This window comes from Bos mutus, chromosome 25, assembly GCF_027580195.1.
Source record: "Bos mutus isolate GX-2022 chromosome 25, NWIPB_WYAK_1.1, whole genome shotgun sequence".
Taxonomy (NCBI): domain Eukaryota; kingdom Metazoa; phylum Chordata; class Mammalia; order Artiodactyla; family Bovidae; genus Bos; species Bos mutus.
This window is the reverse complement of record NC_091641.1, coordinates 41,143,271-41,162,246: the sequence shown is the minus strand read 5'-3', so window position 1 is coordinate 41,162,246 and position 18,976 is coordinate 41,143,271. Positions and strand designations below refer to the sequence as shown.

The window sequence follows — 18,976 nt, the reverse complement described above, 5'->3', positions numbered from 1 at the left end:
AACAAGTCTGTCTGACCAGTCACCCCCCTTCTGCCGGCCAGGCCACCCGTGGGCTTGGATGCAAAGTCCATCTGCTCAGAGTGACTTTGGGGAGCAAACAGATGGCACGGAAATATCTGCTCGGGTCAATTTCTCCCAATTGATTTGACACGGCGAGGTCCCTCCCTGGGCGGTGCGGACACTAGAGTGCCCTCGCCAGTCCTGCCTGTGAGCATGTTGGTGTGTGTGGACATGCCTGTGTGTTTGTCCATGTGCCTGCTTCTGGGTGTGTGTGCCTGTGTGCGTGCATGTGTATACACTCATGTGAATGTGTGTGTGTGTGTGCATGTGCCTGCTTGTGGGTGTGATGCATGTGTGGACATGTGTGTACACATATGTGAATTCAGTGTACCTGTGTGCATATACGTGTACTGGCATGTGTGTCTGTATGTGTGCACATGTGTATACATGTGTAGGTGTGTGTGCATGTGCCCCCTTGTGGGTGCCTGTGTAATGCATGTGTAGACATGTGTGTACCTCTGTGTACATGTATGTGTGTGCCTGTGTGTACCATGTGTGAATGTGTGTGTACCTGTGTGTACATATGTATGAATGTGTGCACCTGTTTGTGCACATGTGTGAATGTGTGCCTGTGTGTGCATGTGTGAACCTGTGTCTGTGTGTATGTGTGTCGGTGTGTGTACACATATGTAAATGTACCTGTGTGTGCACGTGTGTGAATGTACCTGTGTGTGCACGTGTGAATGTGTGTGCCTGTGTGTGCCCAGGCCTGATAGACTCAACAGGTGGAGGAAGAGATGCCAGGTGGCCCGTGGACCCTGGGTCTGTGTGGGAGTTGGTGACTGGGCTCGGCCAGTGTGGACAGTCCCCAAAGCCCTGGGTGGGGGGTACTGAACAGGAGAGAGTGAGCACCTGGGCACCCCTGAGGGCCTGTCGAGGTGCGGGGACAGGAGTGTCCCAGAAGGATGTGAGCCCACGGAGCCGTGGACACGGTACAGTGGGTGTGGGGATGCAGCCTGGCCCGGCCACTGCCCTCCCCGCCCAGCACAGGCTGGGGACAGCTGCGGGGGCACAGAGCACCACACTGCTTGCAGGTCTTGGGGCCCCAGGCCCCGAGCAGGGTGGGGAGGGCAGAACAAACACCCTCAGCGGAGCGGGTGACCTGCTTTACTGTCTCTCTCTCCGCATCAATGGGTTTTATTGGCTATTGGGCTCCAGTGGCTCCCAGAGTGACCTTGCTCAGGAAATCCGGCCCGCAGGACAGGGTGAGGCTGCCTCCGGGATCAGGATGGGCTGAGGGTTGGCTATTTGCCAGGCCGGGGGGGTGGGTGTGTGGGGGGGTGGAGGACCATGGTGCAGCCCCCATGGGCAGAGCCCATGCTATGGCCCACCCTGGGGGCTGAACGAGGGCATCCCTGGAGGGGTCAGTGGGGCCCATCCTGGGGTGTCTCGGGACAGGAGGCAAGCAGGCCGCAGGTAAACACCAGGAAGAGCCTCCTACGGAGTCTGGGGGCTGAGAGCTGGTATGTCTTTTGGGGGTGTCAGGCAGCTGACTGACTGAGAACAGGGTCTTTGCTGGTCACCTGTCGGGGCCACCGTGGAACCCGGGGCCTCAAGGGCTGGGCGGGCTGGGGCCCTGGGGAGGCCACTGGGGCTGTGGCCCGCTCCTCCAGCCCAGCCTGCCGCCTCCTCTCCATGCTGCCCTGGCTCCTCGAGGCTGGCCCGACCACCGTGAGCCACTGTCCAGCTGGAGTCCCCACCTTGAAGGTCCAGCGACTGTCCAGGAACCTGAGGGGGTCCCCATCGCTGCCCCCCGCCCTGGCTCTCAGGCTCACCCCTCCCCATTCCCTAGGCTGCACATCTGGCCGTGGTGGTGACAGCTGTGCATTTGTCGTATCTGCGCTGATGGGGGTCTGGGGGCTCCACCTGGGCGCCTGCGTGGGTCCTGACTGGTGCAGGGGGAGTGTCTCCACCGGAGGAAACCTCCTCCCTGGCTCCTGCCTCTGGGGAGGGGGCTTGAGTGCCCTTCTCAGCCTGTCTCTTCTCTGACCTCTGCACACACGGCAGACCGTGGCCATGGCCACAGGGTGTGGGGCGCCAGGCCTGGGTGCAGGGCGGGGGCACCGCAGGAGGGGAGGGGCAGGGCCGTTCACAGGGGCTGGCTGTGAACGAAGGAAACTGACTGCAGAGCAGTGGGGACTGGCCCGATCCCCTTCTGCTCTGCACCCCGAGTGTCTCCTGTGCCCCCACGTGTCCCCCGTCCCCCCATGCCCAGGAAACAGGCGGCCCCTCCTTTGGGCAGCTTGAGGAGGGTTTAATGAAAGGACATTTGCAGAGTGGACCCAGGGCAGCAGCCATCCTGGGGGCTGAGGGCCTGTCCTCTCCCCCCCACCCACGTGGCACCTGGAAGGTGACCTGGCCGTGGGGACCCATGTTCTGGTGGTCATCGGGTCTGAGAGGGTAGCCAGAGGAAGGGTCAGCTTCCAGAGCCCCTTGACCTCTCCCCATTTGGAACCCAGGACCCACCCTCCCAGCTGAGCCCCCAGGAGCCATGCCGAGGGGTCCCTGGCTCCAGGCAGGGGTCCAGTGGGTGCAGGTGTCACGAGAGGGGCCAAAGCTCCCAGGAGCCATGCTGTGGCTCCTCGGCCCCCTGGACAGTGGACCTGTCTGCCTGTGCATCCTCTGGAGGCCCTACCCAGAGGAGGGACACAGATGATGGTGACGACCAGGCAACTTGGAAAGGAGACTCTCTGGATGGACGCCCTTGTACACCTTAAATAATATTGAGTTGTTCCCTTTTTGGGCTCCCCTGCTGGCTCAGCTGGTAAAGAATCCGCCTGCAATGCGGGAGACCTGGGTTCAATCCCTGGGTTGGGAAGATCCCCTGGAGAAGGGAAAGGCTTCCCACTCCAGTATTCTGGCCTGGAGAATTCCATGGACTGTACAGCCCATGGGGTCGCAAAGAGTCGAACACGACTGAGCGGCTTTCACTTTGTTCACTTTAAAATGGTACATTTTATGGTGCATGACTTTCACCCAAATTCTAAAAATAGATGTTTTGTTGGAATTCCACCAAACGGATAAAAACTGAGACAGGAAACGGCTTCCATAGGATTCCGCCTCTGGGCTGCCCCGTGTTCCGGTCATTTCCAGCTCTCTTCCCCAGGGGCAGGTGCATCCTGGTCCCCCCCACTCCGCCCCAGGCCGCCGTGTGGTGCATCAAGGATGCTGTTCACCCTCTCGTCTCCTGAGCGAGCAGCGCGGCACGGATTCCTGAGTCTGGAGCTTCCCATCACTTTGTGGACAGGATGACTTCCCCTCGTCCCACCCGTTCTCAGTCATGGGTTTTAACTAAGCCGGGGGTCGGGGGGGCAACCACTCTCAGTGTCCCTGGCGCGTCCCAGGCACGCAGGCTCTGACCAGCAGCCTCCACAGGGTTCTCGCTCGCACTCAGGGGAGACCCCACCTGGCCCCTGCTCTCTGAGGGCGGGGGTGGCCTTGACTTTGGAGTTGATTAGACACCGTCTGTTTGGCCTGCTCTGCCCTCTGGGCCAGCAAGGGGAGCAGGGCTGTCCCGGGGGCTCAGTGGAGCCGCCCCAGGGCCTCTGGTCTAGGCCCCACGAACGGAGTGAGGTGAGAGGGAGGCCCAGCGGCCAGTGCATCCACAGATTTCATGGAAATGCCCCCCCATCCCTGCACCCTCAGGGCCCAGTGCACCTCGAGGTCAGACGGGGAGCCCGAGAGAGCCGGCTTTGCCCAGGCTGCTGGACCGGGCAGCCCTCCCACCCCCAGTGGCCAGGCTGGCCTGCAGCACTCTGCGGGCGGGGTCCCAGTTGGGGGCAGGGAGTCCAGACCTGGGAGGATGGAGGGAGGTCCTTCCACCCCTCATGCTCCTGTGCGGGTGCCTTTATCTCTGCCGTGGGATGCCCCCCCTTGGCCCCCGCGGCCCCTCTTAGCGCTCCTGATGCCCTGCTGGTTGCCAGGCACCCTGGGCGTGTCCAGTTATTCCAGTCATAAAAGGACTCGGGCCAAAGTGCAGCCTGAGGCTCCTTGGCCCAAGTCAGCATCACTGGTGGGGGTGGGCAGTACTGAGCCGTCGGGAAGGGCTGGGGAGGTGTCCAGGGCTGCCCTCTGGCTCCCCGCGGGCTCTTCGAGCACCCTCTAGTCTCACTGGGGCCGGGCTCACCAGTCCAGGGTGCCTCACTCAGCTCCCAACCCCTCGGCTACGGCCAGTCCCCCAGAGTCCTGAGGCCCCCTACCCTGCACCACGGCCGGGCCCAGCTGGGCCTTGGGGCTCCTGGGAGTAGACATTGCTGTGAACCCATGTCCCTCATACCTGGGCCTCCCCCCGACCCCCGGCTTAGTTAAAACCCATAACTGAGAACGGGTGGGATGAGGGGAAGTCGTCATGTCCACAAAGTGATGGGACATTCCAGACTCAGGAATCCGTGCCCACGCTGCTCGCTCAGGAGACGAGAGGGTGAACAGCATCCTTGATGCACCACACGGCGGCCTGGGGCGGAGTGGGGGGGACCAGACCCTGCTTGTGCTGGGGGTTTGGGGTCACAGCCCCGCCCAGGCCTGAGCTCAGGGACTCAGGCCTCTGAGTCCCAGCTTCCTCCTGGGATGTCCCTCATACCTGGGCCTCATACCTGGGACCCCAGGAGCCCCCAACCCTGGTCCAGAGCTGGCCTGAGAGCCAGCCTCAGAGGTGGGACTGTCACAGCCCTTGAGCCCCTGCAGAAGGCTGCTGGCTGAAAGCCCCCTCTCCCTGCAGACTCGGAGTCCCAGTAGCCCCTCTCCAGTGGGGGCCCTCCCCTCCCCCCATCCCAGGCCACACTAGAGGAGTCAGCCCTATTTGAGGGGGATCCAGCTCCCAGAATCACACACACTTGGGGGTCTACACACCTTCGCTGGACCTCAAAATCTCCACCTCTCCAGGGCGCCCCGGTCTGGGAATTTGGGAGGGTGGGCCCTGTTGCCCACGGGTGTGTGTGGACGCTCCTGGATCCAGCCTCACTCAGGGCAGATGTTCCTGAGGGTCACGGGGTTCCGTGCGGCAGGGGAGGGGCACCGTGCTCCCAGCTGTGTCTCCTCCCCCAGCACGGGGATGAGGGGCCCCCACCCCCTCCCCAGCCTCCCCCAGCAGATGACCATGGTCTGGGGAGGTCTGCCAGGGACCATCTCAGGATGGACTGAGCTCCTGGGGTGGGGCGGGGGGGCTGTGATGAGGAGACAGGACCCGACATGCAGCGTTCTGTGGGCTCAGGGCCCCAGGGTGGAGGCTCCAGCGTGTTCATCACCTGGCAGCCCCAGCAGGCTCAGTCTGGCCAGCCTGCATCTCCAGCCACATCCGCCTGGCCCGGGATCTCAGCCAGCACGCCAGGCTCTGGTGACTCCAGACGCTGCTCCTGCCAGGGCCGCGGCCGCCTCACCAGCTCAGCATCCTCACTTGGGCGGAGCGGCCACAGGAGGGGAGGCTGGGGAGGGCCCAGAGAGGAGGCGGTGGGCAGTGGGGCCACAGAGGCCAGACAGAAGATCCCAGAATGACCAGAGGACACGTGGCAGGAAAGGAACAGGCTCGGAGCGGACCGGAGGGCGGGCAGCCTGGTGGCTCTTACTGCTGGGCGGACGGAGGCCTCCAGTGGAGAAAGCTCGGCCAGTCCACACACGCCTGCCCGCAGGGATGGGGCCGGCCTGCTCACTGCGGGTCCCCACCAGGCCCAGCTTCAGCATGTAGAAGTGGAAGGTGATACCCCAGGGGTCTGGGGCTCCCCGGGCTCAGGCGTGCATGCTCCTCCCAGCCCACTCAAGACAGACCCGGGGATGCCGCAAGCCCCAGAAAATCGACCCACCAGGGCTGGCAGTGTGTTCACCCAGGCAGAGGCCTGTCCTGGCCCAGCCCAGCCACCCACCTACTCCACGTCGTTGGTCCCGTGGCCTCTGCTGCCCTGAGCACCCTGGAATTCAGCATACTCCACTCCTCCCCCAGAGCCTCCCCAGCGTCCAGCCCAGCACTCAGTAGGTGCTTTGTAATTCTCTCACAGCGCGGGGCCTGGCATAGCCTTTATAAGAGAAAAGGGAACCCAACCAGGGGGCCAAGCTCCTTAGCGGGTGGAGGTGCCCCGCCCCAACCCCGCCCACCGCGCGCCGGGAACGCGGGTCTGCTCCGGAATCTCTTGCTGGGACCCCTCGGTTGGGGTCCGCGTCTAGCAGAGCTGGTGGGTCTGTCTTGCTCCTGCCGGGCCGCCCTCAGCTCAACGTGTGCATGCGGGCGGCGCTCAATCACAGCTGGCCCCAATCCTGGGCGGGGGGCTCTGGAGTGTGGGCCCTGGGAGCTGGCGTGGCGCCGGGCCGTCAGAGCTCGGCATCCGGCTTGACCAGGTGGCCGCTGAAGGTGATGTAGAGGTCGCCGCTCTCGCCGAAAATGGCGTTGTCGCGGTCGCGCTGGAACATGCGCACCCACACGGCGTCACCCGCGGCCAGCGGCAGCAGCAGGCTCTGCGCCTGCATCACGCTGCGCTCGCTGGGCTGCGCGTACAGCACGGCCGCCGCGCGCGCGTTGCGCATGATGTGCAGGTAGGTCTCCTTGTAGTTCCAGGTGTGCACGTTGAGGCTCAGGAAGTAGACGCCGGGTGCGGTGCAGAAGAAGCGGCCGGAGGCCAGGTCGAAGGCGCCGTCCAGGTTGACCAGCTCCGTGTCGAAGGTCACCGCCTGGAGGGCGTCGGCGCTGTGCAGCCCCTCGCGCCGGCCCACCGAGAAGGCCGCGTAGGCGCGCGGGCACTGCGCGCCCGGCAGCCCCGCCTGCCCCTTCTGGCCCTTGCGCCCCCGGAGGCCCCGGGAGCCGGGCGGGCCCTCTTTCCCGCTCCTGCCAGAGCGACCTCTGACCCCCGCCTCGCCCTTTTCACCTGCCGGGGAGGGGCGGGGCGTGAGCAGAAGCCCCTGGTCAAGGCTCCCAGGGTCAGATTCTCTGGCCACGCGGCCCTGCAAGTGATCTCGCCTTTGGGGCCTCAGTCTCCTCTCTCAGAGGGGCGCTAACCCACTCTCCAAGAGGCAAAGAGAAAGAAGCCACACCCCGAGGGCCTGGCTGTTCTGGGGTCTGTGCTGACGGTCATGTGAGGCCAGCGGGGTCAGGCAGCCGCCAGAAGAAGGGTCTGAACTGGTCTTTGAAGGAGGAGAGCTCTGGGGTTCAAGCTCAGTGCAGCCGGCAGTCCAGCCCCTAGGGTGCGGCCCTCCCGGAACCCTTCCTCTCTTGCCCCCAGAGGGGACCCAGCCCCCTTCCCCTCCCCTAGGGGCAGGGCTGAGGGCAGCCTCAGGCCCTCTATCCACAGCCCCTTCCCCGGGACACCCTCTGCCCACCCGGGGGGTGGCTGTGGGGAGCGGGGAGCAGGCACCCGTCCATTGTCTCCTCGGGGCCCCCCGCCTTCCCAGAGCCTGCCCTGGGCCCTGTCCCCTCCCCTCAGCACAGGTGTCCCTATGGGGGGGGGGTGGGGGAGGCCACCCCTCTGGGGACACTCACCTTTCAGGATCGAGATGTCGATGGTGGGCCGCAGGCGGGGCAGCCCCGCCCACGCGTCCCCGTCACTCACGTGGGCACCTGGGCCGGGGGCGGCGGGGGGCCAGGCTGGATGGCAGCACTGCACGCACGGCCGGCGGGGCAGCCCCAGGCCGCGCCAGGCCCCAGCGGGCAGCGCCAGGAGCAGCAGGAGGGCAGGGGCCACCATCCAGGCCAGGGCCTGCGGCCGGGCAGGAAGGGAAGAGAAAGGTGGGAGAGGAAGGCGGGGAGTGGAGGGCTCGCCCTGCTGAGCCCCCAGCGCCCCCCACGGCAGCCTGGCAGCTCCCCTGTATGGGGGAGACGATGGGGGGCCCAGGGAGCCTCCTGGATGGGGAGGGACAGCTGGGACCCCTCGAGGGGGCTGCAGTGGGCTCGGCCAGAGCCTCGTCCCACACAGAACGCTTGGTCAGCCCCTCCTGGACTCTCATCCCGCCCTGACACGCTGATGGGTCCCTGCCCGGGACTGAGACTCCTCCCTGACACAGCCTGGGGGCCACCACTGCTGGGAGGGCCCCGCACTGTCTTCCCCGAGCCCCGAGCACCAAGGCGGCCGCCCATGGGAGCTGACGCTTCCTGGGCACTGCTCCCTGCTCGTGCCCCTCCCTCCCCGAGGCCTTAGTTCTGGGTGGCAGCGGACACCCTCAGTGCCTGCAGTTGGGGAATCCAGGTCCCCAAAGCCCCGTGGCCGGAGATTCCACGCCTGGGAGATGCAGGGGGCACTGAGTGGGGGTGGGGCTCTGAAACAGCCCCCCAACCCCTCCTCACCGGGACTGGCCAGAGCCCTCCAGGAGGGGCTACTTCAGGGAAGGGTATGTCCCCCACCCCCCGACACACACTCCGGGCAGCGGGGCCCCGGGCCCGTGTTGGGTGGGGCCCGACATGAGGCAGTTTCTGCCAGGCTGCCTTGCTGGGCAGAGGGGACATGTGCATCCTGACCCCCTAGGAGGAGGCAGGGTAACCAGGGAGGCTGTCCCGGCCCCCACCCAGCTGTACAGAAGCTGGTCTTTAATCCCTGCCAGTCCTGAGCCTCCGGTCTCCATGTCCCCTCCCCCGGAAGACCCTGCCTGACCCCGGGCCCATCAGTGCCAGGTGGAGCCACACTTTCCAGCTGCTGGGGGCCCTGGGTAAGCTCCATATGGGCCCAGGCCTCAGTTTTCCTGGCAAATGGACTCTGCCTGCCCTGTTCTCCCAAGGGCTGCGTCCAAGAGGCTCAGGCAGGGTTGGTCTCCTGCAAGGGCAGGTGTGTGAAATCGGGGTCCTCACTCTTCTCTGTACCCTGGCCATCCTGAACAAATATCCAGGCCCCCTCTTCCAGGAAGCTCTCAGGACTGCAGCCCAAGATGCAGGCCTTCCTCTTCCTCTCTTCCTCTTCCTCTTGGGAGACCCACTCCCAAGCTGAGCTTTCCTGGCAGGTGGGACCCCTTGTCTCTACCACCTCCTTTTCAAACCTCACAGACCCTCACCCGCCCCTTGAGCCACATTGGACCCTGCAGGACTCTCCCAGACCCCTCCCATGGAGGAAACGGACCAGCTTGGGTGTCTCCTGGGCAGCCACCCCCCAGGCAGGCCTGTGCTGCTGGGGCCCCTACCACAGGCCCTGCTCAAGGTTGCTGTAAAGACCACCACCCACCCCCACCGCCCGTTACCATTTCACGACCGGGTGTTGCTGCCTGCCTGGCGGTCTCCGGCGTCTCTGCACAGCGGCCAGTGAAAGAGCCCTTTCATGCCCGCCCCAGGCACCCGTGGCTTCCCTCTTGGCCATCCAAGACCAACAGGCCTCGGGCCAGCTTCCGAGCTCCCGGCAGGAGGCTCACGGGGCCCCGATGCCCGCCACCCGGCCTGCCACCTGCCGCAGCCCTGCCTCAGGAGCTCTGAGGTCCTCCCCCAGCCCTGTCGTGGCGGGGCTTGGGGGCCTGGGGTGGCCAGGATTGTGGGGCTGGCTGCCATCTGGGGTGCGGTGAGTTAGGGGGAGTCGGGGAGGCTGGAGTAGTGGCTGAGTGGAGACTGGCAACGAGGCCGGAGGCCAAAGTTGGAGACAGACCACTCACCGGTGTTGAGCCCACCTGGTAACAGTGGCCCCCTCCCATCTCAGGCTGGGCCGTGAGGGCTGGGCCTGGTGGGTGGCGCTGGGGGGTGGGGGGCAGCGTCTGGCCAGGCTGTGGTGTCTGCCCCCACCTCCCGCCACACCCTAGCAGGGCCGTGGCGCCCAGTGGAGAGGCTGTGATACCCTGTCAGGGGCCCTTGGCAGTAGCCAAGCCTTTCAGAGGATGAGGGTTATGTCCCTGTGATGCCAGCCCCCTCCGGCAGGAATGACTCACAGGGCGCCCCGGGCAGTGGCAGGCGGGGGCTGTGACTACACCAGGACCTGGCCTCATGCTTGCTTGGGCCTGAGCAGCTGGACACTGGGCCCCGGGCAGCACCTGGCGCCTCGGCCTCTGAGCACGAGGCCATGTGACTCCCTGAGAAGCATCCCCCCTCCTCGACCACACCAAGCCAGGCTGCCTGGCGGCGGGGCACCGACATGGCCTGGGGAGCTGGGGCCACCTTCCGGGAGGCAGGCTGTGGGCATCTGGGGCTGGCTTGCTCGCCCCTGCAGATCTGGGTATAGCCCAGGGTCCGGCACTCCCCACAGGCACCCCGTGCCCTCCTCACTGCTGACCATGGAGGAGGCAGGCTGGGGGTAGCGGGGGAGACAGGGGACCCTGCCTGTGGGGGATTCTCATGCCAGGCTGGGGAGAGCAGAGTTGGTGAGGGCTGTGGTCAGGGGAGCCCGCCAGCTGGAGCTGGTTCCCGGACGCCCCCGGCTCCTGGAGGTGAAGGTTCTCACTGCAGCAGTGCTCAGCCGTCCCCACGCCTTGTCCTTGTCTGGAGCAAGGACACTTTCTGGTGGAATCCAGATCGGGTGGCCTGGACGGAGGCCTCTCTGCAGACGCCACCCCACCACCCTCTGCCAGGGCTGGGCTAACCCAGGCTCCGGCCAGAGCTGCTTGGCCCAGGGGTGGGCTGGGGGCTCCTCTCTGCCTGCTCTACTTTCGTCTCGGGGGCTTCTGGGGCACCCAGAGAGAGGGAGACGCCCGGGCTCCACTGCTCCCTGCGTCTGACCTCGTTTCCCCATCTAAAATGGGCACCATGGACTCAGCAGTGGCCAGAGTGTCCCCAGGCTTCAGCCACCCTCAGGGCCCTGGTGTCCCCCCGTGCCTCCCGGTTCCCCACTCCTGCAGGTCCTGAATCCCTGAGGGTGGGCGTAGCTGTCTGCCTCCTCCCCAGGGCTGCTGACTCCCCAGAGAGACGCAGCCATCGCCTCAGGAACCTGCTGAGCAGCCCAGGACCATCCCTCAGCTCCAGGGCCTGGTCATTTATCTCTACAAGAGGACAAGATTTCCGGCCTCACGGGTGGTCATGAGACAACTGCGAACAATGAGTGCCCGGCCCCCCGGGCCGTGGAGATAATGAGCCTTGCACAGCACCTCCACTTGGCTCCCCGTCAGCGGCCCCAGTCGGGGGTGGGGGGTGCGGGCTGGGACACGGAGGCCCTGGGCACTGATGGGGGCTCCGCACAGCGCGACCTCGGCTGATAATGGGGTCTGAGAGCTGCGAGTGTGCGGCCGGGTTATTATCTCCTGGCCTCTTAATGCAGGCTGCCCGAGTCCTGCTGATGAGCTGCTGTTGGGGAGGGAAGTGGCCCCCTTGAGCTCGTCAGCAGGGGGCACAGGGAGAGAGCCTCAGCAGAGGGGGAGAGAGAAGGCCTGGTGCTGCTCAGGGGGTGCCCCAGAGACAGAGCCCACTTCTGTCCAGAGCCGTGGACACCCCCACCCCCAGCTCAGGTATGCCCTCTGGTGCCCAGCCCGCGCCAGGCAGGGGTGGCAGGGAGCGGTCCCACGGTTCCCTGGGTGGTCACTGCCCCAGGCCTGCAGTGTGCAGCCCAGGGGCCAAGTCCCTTGGGGGTAGCTGGGCCAGCACCATGTTCTGAAGCCCCTGCTAATGAGAGGGGAGTGCCAGCTGGCCTTGGGTGACCGTCCAGGGCACGGTGAAGAAGAACGGAGCTCAGCTGCCACTGCGGGGCCCGGAGGCCGTGACCAGTGGTGACGGGAGGTGACGCTCCCCTGGAAGCATCTGGCAGGTGGCCCAGGTGGTCAGCGGGGGCAATGAGGGGGACCTCGACTGACCCCTGTCCCCAAGTGGAGACTGGGGGTGCCCCAGGCAGGAGACCCCTGGCCTCCCACAGCGGGATGGGGTCCGCAGGCAAAGCGACCCTGCCCAGGTGCGCACCCTGAGTAGAAAGCTAACGTGCTCTTTATTCGAGGAGGGGTGGGCCCTGCGCCGGGCGGTCACTGGTAGCCAGCCAGCTGCAGCACAGTGGGGTAGTGGGCGCGGTGGGCCATGCATTTGTGGCGGTCGATGAAGAGGCTGTTGGTCTTGATCGCGATGTCCTTCTCCAGGCTCATGCGCGTGTCCTCCAGGTTGCGCAGGGACTGCTCCGCTTCCAGAAGCTTCTCCTTCAGCGCTGCCAGGGACAGGTTCAGCTCCTCCACCTCGCTCGCCAGCCTGCGGGCAGAGGCGGGCTGAGCAGGGCCAGCCTGGATGCCGGGCCTACCGAGGGCGCCAAGGGGCCAGCCCCAGGTTCAAAGGCCGGGAGCCCGGGCAGGGCATACTGCTCAATATGCTCGGCCATAGAAGGACCCCCAAAAGCCCCAGGGGAGACCCAGAAGCCAGGCTGGGAGGGGGAGGCGCATTCACCCTGATGTCAGAGGTGTGGAGGGCCAGGACAGGTGGTCGGGGCGGCCATGTGGCTCGGGGAGCTCTGCCTCCCAGACCCTGAGATCCCAGACCAGGGTGAAGTGGGGAGTGTGGCCGGCCCTGGCACTCAGAGATCCACACAGTGTCCCCCAAAGGACATGCAGTGTCCAGTGTTGCTGGGGCAGGAGAGGGAATGTGGGAGCCCCGTGTGTGGGGTGGGGGGTGAGGTGGGGGCCAGCGTCTTTCCTCTTTACATCTGCAGGGCTGTGTGCCAGGGGATGTTCAAGGGGGCCCCAGAGGCTGAGGAGGCCTGGGGGCGGGTGGACGGCACCCGTATGGTGGAGGGTGACGGCCCAGCGGCCACAGCACCTGAACTGGGCAGCGTCTCGGCACAGCTCCACGTTGGGCCGGTGGGAGCGCTGGTACAGGCGGGTCTGGGCCACCTTCAGAGGCGCCTCCTTGTCCTTGATGGCCTGCTTCAGGGCCGCGATGTTGTGCTCCTGGTCCGAGATCTCCCGCAGCGTCTGCACACAGGACGGCCCGTGGGTCACCCCCGCCCTGGGTCTTACCCACACAGGACAGCCCAGTGGGTCAACCCGCACCCCAAGCCCTACCCCCTGCTTCTGGGGGCAGTGCGGAAGAAGGGAGGGTGTGCACGGCCACCTCAGCCCTGCCATGGGCACCCAGAGGCCTGGGGTGGGGCCGGGGAAGGACAGCAAAGCTCAGCGCAAAGCGACTCTGTCCTAAGAGCCCCAGCCTTGAGGTCACCAGACCCCGACCCTGGTCAGGTGCTGTGGAGACAAAGGCAGCAAAGGTCACCCAGAGAGCCTAGGGTCAGGGCCCTGCTGAGCCAGGGCCAGCATCAGGGACACCCCTAAAGAGCAGAGCCCGCCACCTCCTTCCACCTTCCCTGCTCTGGCCTGCAGCCCTCTCCTGTATCAGTCACGCCAGAGGCAATGCCACCATTCTCAAATGTCACTAGGTTTTCTCATCAGCTTAATGAGGGCCCTGGGGGAGGTGGGGGGCCCTGACCAGGGTTCCCTCAGGATGGACAGGGCCGAGGTGGGGCAAGGGCCAGGCCAGGCTGTGACCAGGGCATAGTGGGCAGTGGGAGTGTGATGGTCTGGGCTACCCATCCTGAGCCTGGTCTTTGTAGTTACTGGCGGAGAGCCAGTCTCAGGGCCTGCCCTGACGGGGCCAGGTCATGAGCTGGGCGTGGCCTGGCTGCGCGATGGGCGTGTCCAGGGTGTGACCAGGTTGCGAGATGGGCGTGGCTATATAATAGCCTGGGCGCGGCCTGGCTGCGGGCTCTGCGTGGCTATATAATAGCCTGCGTGGGCCCTGGCTGCGGGATGGGCGTGGCCTGGCCGCGGGCTGCGCGCAGTCGCGAGGCCCCACCTTGCGCAGGTGGTGCTCCAGCTTGTGGCGCGCGTCCTCCAGCTCCTCGCACCGCCGCCCAAAGGCCAGGTTCACGGCGTCGCACTGCAGCCGCAGGTCCTCGGACGTGTCCTGCAGGATGCAGTCGATGAGATTCCGCAGGTTGACCGAGGCCAGGCGCTCGCGCTCAGCGCGGTACAGGTGTTCCTGGGTGAACTTGGCCCAGGTCTCGGGCGTGGAGGCACTACGAGTGAGGGGAATAGGCCGACACCGCGATCGGTGGGGGCACCTACCGGGGCCTCCCCGCGCCCTCCACACCCCGAGTCCCCAGCGCTTCGGCACAGACGACCACCCGCAGTCCTAGGGCCACGCCGCGGCCCCGCGCCCTTGTGCCCCGCCCGCTACGGCGCCCGTAGGGTCTCTGCGCGCGCTCCCAGCGCCTCCTGCGCCGCCCGCTGGTCCCCGCGCTCGTGCCCCGACGGCCGTGGCTGAGACGGGTGGTGGCCGCGCGCCCCCTGCCGGCCACACGCGGAGCTGCAGCCCGCTTCCCCCTACACATACACACACACACTCTCCCTATCTCGCACACTCACGTGCATACTCACACACACATTCTCACTTTCTCACACATACGCGCGCGCCCACACACACTTACACTCTCACACATACGCTCACACAGTCTCACACACACACACTCACACACATACACACACTTCCTCTCACGCACACACACTCAATCTCACACACACTCACACACACTCTTACTCTCACACACACACTCTCAATCTCATACACAGATTCTCACACACACTCTCACACACACTCTTTCACACACATAGACATTCACACACACACACTCTCTGTCACTCTCTCACATTCTGTTACACACACACACTCACTTTCTCACTCTCACTCATACACATTCTTTCACACACATACTCTCACATACTCTCACACACACACACTCTCTCACACACACACATATACACTTTCTCTCACACACATTCCTCTCTTTCTCTCTCACACACACACACACACACCCCGCCCCACTGCTGGGTCCTGCCTCCCTCTGTGAAGCCCAGCCGGGACGTTCAACCGTGTGTGCCCGGCACTTGGCTGGGGGTCCCGCCGCTCGCCTGCCCACCCCAGGAGCAGAAGAGCTGCACAGAGGCCCCCCAGCGGAGGGACGGGGAGCCCAGGTGGGATCTCGGAGCCCCACCTCTCCTCGAACTTGGCCGAGTGCGGGTAGAACTGCACGTCAGTGCTCTGGTTGTTGTAGCGGCAGCAGGCCTCGTCGATGTTGTAGGCCTCCACCTTGTCGGACCAGTCCATCTCGCAGGTTTCCTTGTGCTCCCAGTTCAGCCTGCGGGCGGACAGTGGGCAGGGCCTGCGTCAGGGCGGGTGGGGAGCTGGGCACACCCCGACGCTGGGCACAGCCAGCCCCCAGACGGCAGGGGAGCCTCATCTGCTGACGGTGGGCCCCGGGGTGCTGGTCTGGCTCTAGATGTCCAGGCCCCTTGGCCACCCCCACCTGCCCAGTGCCCCTTCCCTGCCCTGTGCTCCTGGCTGTGGCCGGAGACAGTCTGTCACCTCTTGGAGCCTCAGGGCCGGGTCAGCCGACCTCCTGCCTACAGTGGCCTGAGGGGTAGGGGGACAGGGTTGTCCTGAGGGCAGCTCTGGAGGCCACCCAGACCCACCGAATCTGGCTCACGGCCTGCATGATGGTCCTTTTCAGGAGCTCCTGAATGTTCCGGATGAGCTCGGCCTCCTGGGGGAGAAGACCCCCGCCCCTGGTGAGAGTCTGAGGACCTCCGGGCTCTTAGACCCCGAGGAGGAGCAGAGCTTGGGGTGACGCCCAGTGGGACTGGGCCCTGCTTGTGGCCCCAGTCTCTTTGGTGGAAATGGGGGCGAGCTTGGTTATCATAGTGGATTTATTCTGGGCTTGGAGCACCCTGTCTGGGGCACTGCAGTGGGTTCTTTGGGGGTCTTCTATGGGCTGTGAGGAGCATCAGCCAAAGGTGGTTCCCACTTGCTGGGCACGCAGCACCCCCGGGCTCTGGGCCATCACTGGCGCCTGCCCACGGGCCCCAGAGAACCCAGCAATAGTCTCTGAGGACCCTATCGACTGAGTCCCCACCCAGGACTGCCCTCACATGCCCAGGACACACAGGAACCCTGTGTTTCCTCCTGCCTCCCTGACGGGTTCATTTCCTGCAGAGGAAAAGCCCTCCCCGGATCCGAATCTTCGCCTCCCCCGGGCTCTAAGCCCTTGTGTCCAGTTCTGACCCGTGGGCCCGCCTTCCTGTCCTGACTCGGTTGTCCATGTACTGCTGGGCGGGGCGCCTGGCTCAGAACAGAGCCATCACTCCTGGAGCCTTGGGAGGTTCTTGAGTGAATGAGTGTGAGGGTGGGGCTGTAGGGGGAGGGCAGGGGAAGGGCCTGGGCTTAGGGGAGGCACCCAGATTTGAGGGGGTCCCCAGGTGCCTGACTGTGTGCATGTCTCCCCGTCTCATGAGTGCTTGTGGCTGCAGCATGCTCGCAGCTGAGGCCCTTCCCCGCCAGCATCAGGGGCCTGGCCCGGGTGACCCCCAGTCCTTCAGAGCTGCCCCAAGGACAGGTCTTGCTGGGTCTCTGTGGGATGCACGAGGCCTCCACCCCACCTTCACCGTCCACACCTGCACGCTGGTCTGAGGCTAGATTTCCAATACGGACATCAATTGGCAGGGTGGGGGTGTGTTAGGGCTCCACCTCTGTGAACTCAGGGTTAGGCTTCATCTGCATGACCCAGGGTGACCAGAGGGGCAGTTCAGCAGGTGCCGGGACCCAGGGGTGACTGAGGGACCACCCAGTAGGTACCGGCGCCACCACGACCTGACCAGAAGGGTCTCCCTTCCCCTGAACACATTACAACCCCAGCCAGCCGCCCCTGGGGCCCATCTCAGGCCCTTCCTGGTTTCCTGGGGGCCGAGTCCTGCCCTGCCTCAGGCCAACATCATCCCGGCACACGTTCCAGGATGAATGCCGCCGTGGCCTGGGCCCTGCCTCGCCCCAAGTGGGAGCCGGGGTGGAACGGGCACAGCAGGAACCCTGCACCCGGGGCTGGGCCAAGTGGACAAGCACCAGGCTCCAGCCCTGCCCGCCGTGCAGGGGGCCACCCAGGCCACGGTGCCCCTCACCAAGCAGGGCCTGAGTAGCCCACCTTGCAGGGAACTCAGCCTTGTCCAGCACCCACTGTGGGGACCAGGCTGAGGGAAGGCCAGGCCTGGCACCCTCTCCCCTCCCCCCAGGCAGCCTGAGTTCCACCCCTGCCCCCAGCTGGGGAGGCCCCAGGACCAGTTGGTTCTGGCACCCCACCCCTCTGTGCCTGGGTGTATGCTCGAGTGTCCCCACGTGTGCAGAGTGCAGGCTCCCGGGGGTGCCTGAGCACCGAGGCTCTGCACAGTCAAGTCGAGGGGGGAACACGGGGAAGTTCGTGCTCCCTGGAGAGAGCTGGGAGGCCGGTCTGCGGCTCCGGGGACGGGGCAGCCGAACCTTCAGCAGCTCGATCTCCACACAATCGCGCACGAGGTCGGGGTGCTGACGGCGCTCACGGCACTGCAGGTTGTCTGTGACGATGGAGAAGGGCCCGGCCGTGGCATCCAGGGCACGCTCCAGCCGCTGCTTCTGGGCCAGCAGCAGCTCGGTCTCGGAGACCAGCTCCTCCACCTGGCGCTGCAGCTCCGACTTCCAGCCGTGCATGTCCTGCAGGCGCTCGCCCACCTTCCTCGTGGAGTCCTGCTGTGTGCGCTGTGCCAGCGCCTCGGTCTCCGCCGCCAGCTGCTGGCTCTCATGGCGCTGCCTCTCCGACTGGTCACGGTCGGCGAAGGCCTGGTGGTAGCGGGCATAGCAGTTCTGGAACCACTCGTCCAGCAGGTACTTGGCCGTGCGGAAGCCAGAGGTGGCCAGGCCGGAGGACGTGTGGGCGCCCGTGTTTCGGGCCACATCGTACAGCTTGCGGGGCAGCTGGCATGCTGGCACCGTCTGTGGGGCGGGCTCCTTGGTCAGGAGTATGTCCGTCTGTGCCATGGCGCCGCCCAGGCACTGGCGGGAGTGGGGAGAGAGGGAGGGGGGCCGCTCAGCTCGCTCAGCAGGGCAGCTCCAGCCACTGGGTCCCCAAGCAGGACGTGGCTTCTGGTCTCCCGGAGACCAGTACACACCAAGCCCTCCTGTTGCTAGGCAACTGGAATTCTCCCCCCTCCCACCACCTGGTGGCCCTCTTAAAGGGCCAGGCAGGCCCCAGCCCCACCTGTCCTGGCCACGCCTCGTACCTGCCAGAGGAGCTGCACGAAGGCCAGGCCTTTGTCTCCTATGTCAGACTTGTTCCCGGGCAGTGCTCTCCTGGGCATCCACGTGTCCCTGATGGGGGTTGACTCAGCCTCCAGTGGGGGCCTTGAATCAGATCCGCAGATCTGCCCCATAGGAAGGAGGCAGGTCCTGTCATGGGGACAGTGTCCCCAAGACCACCCAGGGCCTGGCCTGTGTCTCCTGGTCCCTGGGCCGCTTGTTGTCCTTCAGTTGCTCAGTCGAATCCTACTCTGGGACCCCATGGACTGCAGTCTGCCAGGCTTCCCTGTCCATCACCATCTCCTAGAGTTTGCTCAAACTCATGTTGCTTCAGTCGATGATGCCATCCACCCATCTCACCCTCTGTCTCCCCTTATCCTCCTGCCTTCAATCTTTCCCAGCATCAAGGTCTTTTCCAGTGAGTCAGTTCTTCGAATCTGGTGGCCAAAGTATTGGAACTTCAGCTGCAGCGTCAGTTCTTCTAATGAACACTCAGGGTTGATATCCTTCAGGATTTTCTGGTTTGATCTCATTGCTGTCCAGGTTATCCTCAAGAGTCTTCTCCAACACCACAGTCCTAAAGCATCAATTTTTCGGCACTCAGTCTTCTTTATCATTCAACTCTCACGACACTGGAAAAAGAATAGCTTTGACAATATGGACCGTTGTTGGCAAAGTCACGTCTCTGCTTTTTAATACACTGTCTAGGTTTGTTATAGCTTTTCTTCCAAGGAGCAAGCGTCTTTTAATTTCATGGCTGCAGTCACTGTCCTCAGTGATCTTGGAGCCCAAGAAAATAGTCTGTCACTGTTTCCATTGTTCCCCATCTATCTGCCGTGAAGTGATAGGATGGGAATTTTCCACAGTTTATTGTGATCCACACAGTCAAAGGCTTTGTCATACCTGACCTGCCTCTTGAGAAATCTGTATGCAGGTCAGGAAGCAACAGTTAGAACTGGACATGGAACAACTGACTGGTTCCAA

The 18,976-nt window shown here is 64.6% G+C and overlaps 2 protein-coding genes across 2 annotated transcripts; both read right to left on the bottom strand.

Moving 5' to 3' along the window:
• Positions 1-6,357: 6,357 nt before the first annotated feature.
• On the bottom strand, positions 6,358-7,724 carry C1QTNF8 (C1q and TNF related 8). The gene is made up of 2 exons (XM_005886825.1): positions 7,520-7,724; positions 6,358-6,908 (listed from the first exon to the last, which is right to left on the bottom strand). Exons 1-2 carry the CDS (start codon positions 7,722-7,724, stop codon positions 6,358-6,360), a joined length of 756 nt encoding a protein of 251 aa, XP_005886887.1.
• A 4,126-nt stretch (positions 7,725-11,850) lies between these two features.
• TEKT4 (tektin 4) lies at positions 11,851-17,831 on the bottom strand. Its single transcript, XM_005886824.3, has 6 exons — positions 17,201-17,831; positions 15,367-15,437; positions 14,889-15,032; positions 13,691-13,913; positions 12,662-12,816; positions 11,851-12,100 (listed from the first exon to the last, which is right to left on the bottom strand). The coding sequence occupies exons 1-6, from the start codon at positions 17,732-17,734 to the stop codon at positions 11,884-11,886; spliced, it is 1,344 nt and encodes a 447-aa protein (XP_005886886.1). The 5' UTR covers positions 17,735-17,831; the 3' UTR covers positions 11,851-11,883.
• Between the last annotated feature and the right edge of the window lie 1,145 nt (positions 17,832-18,976).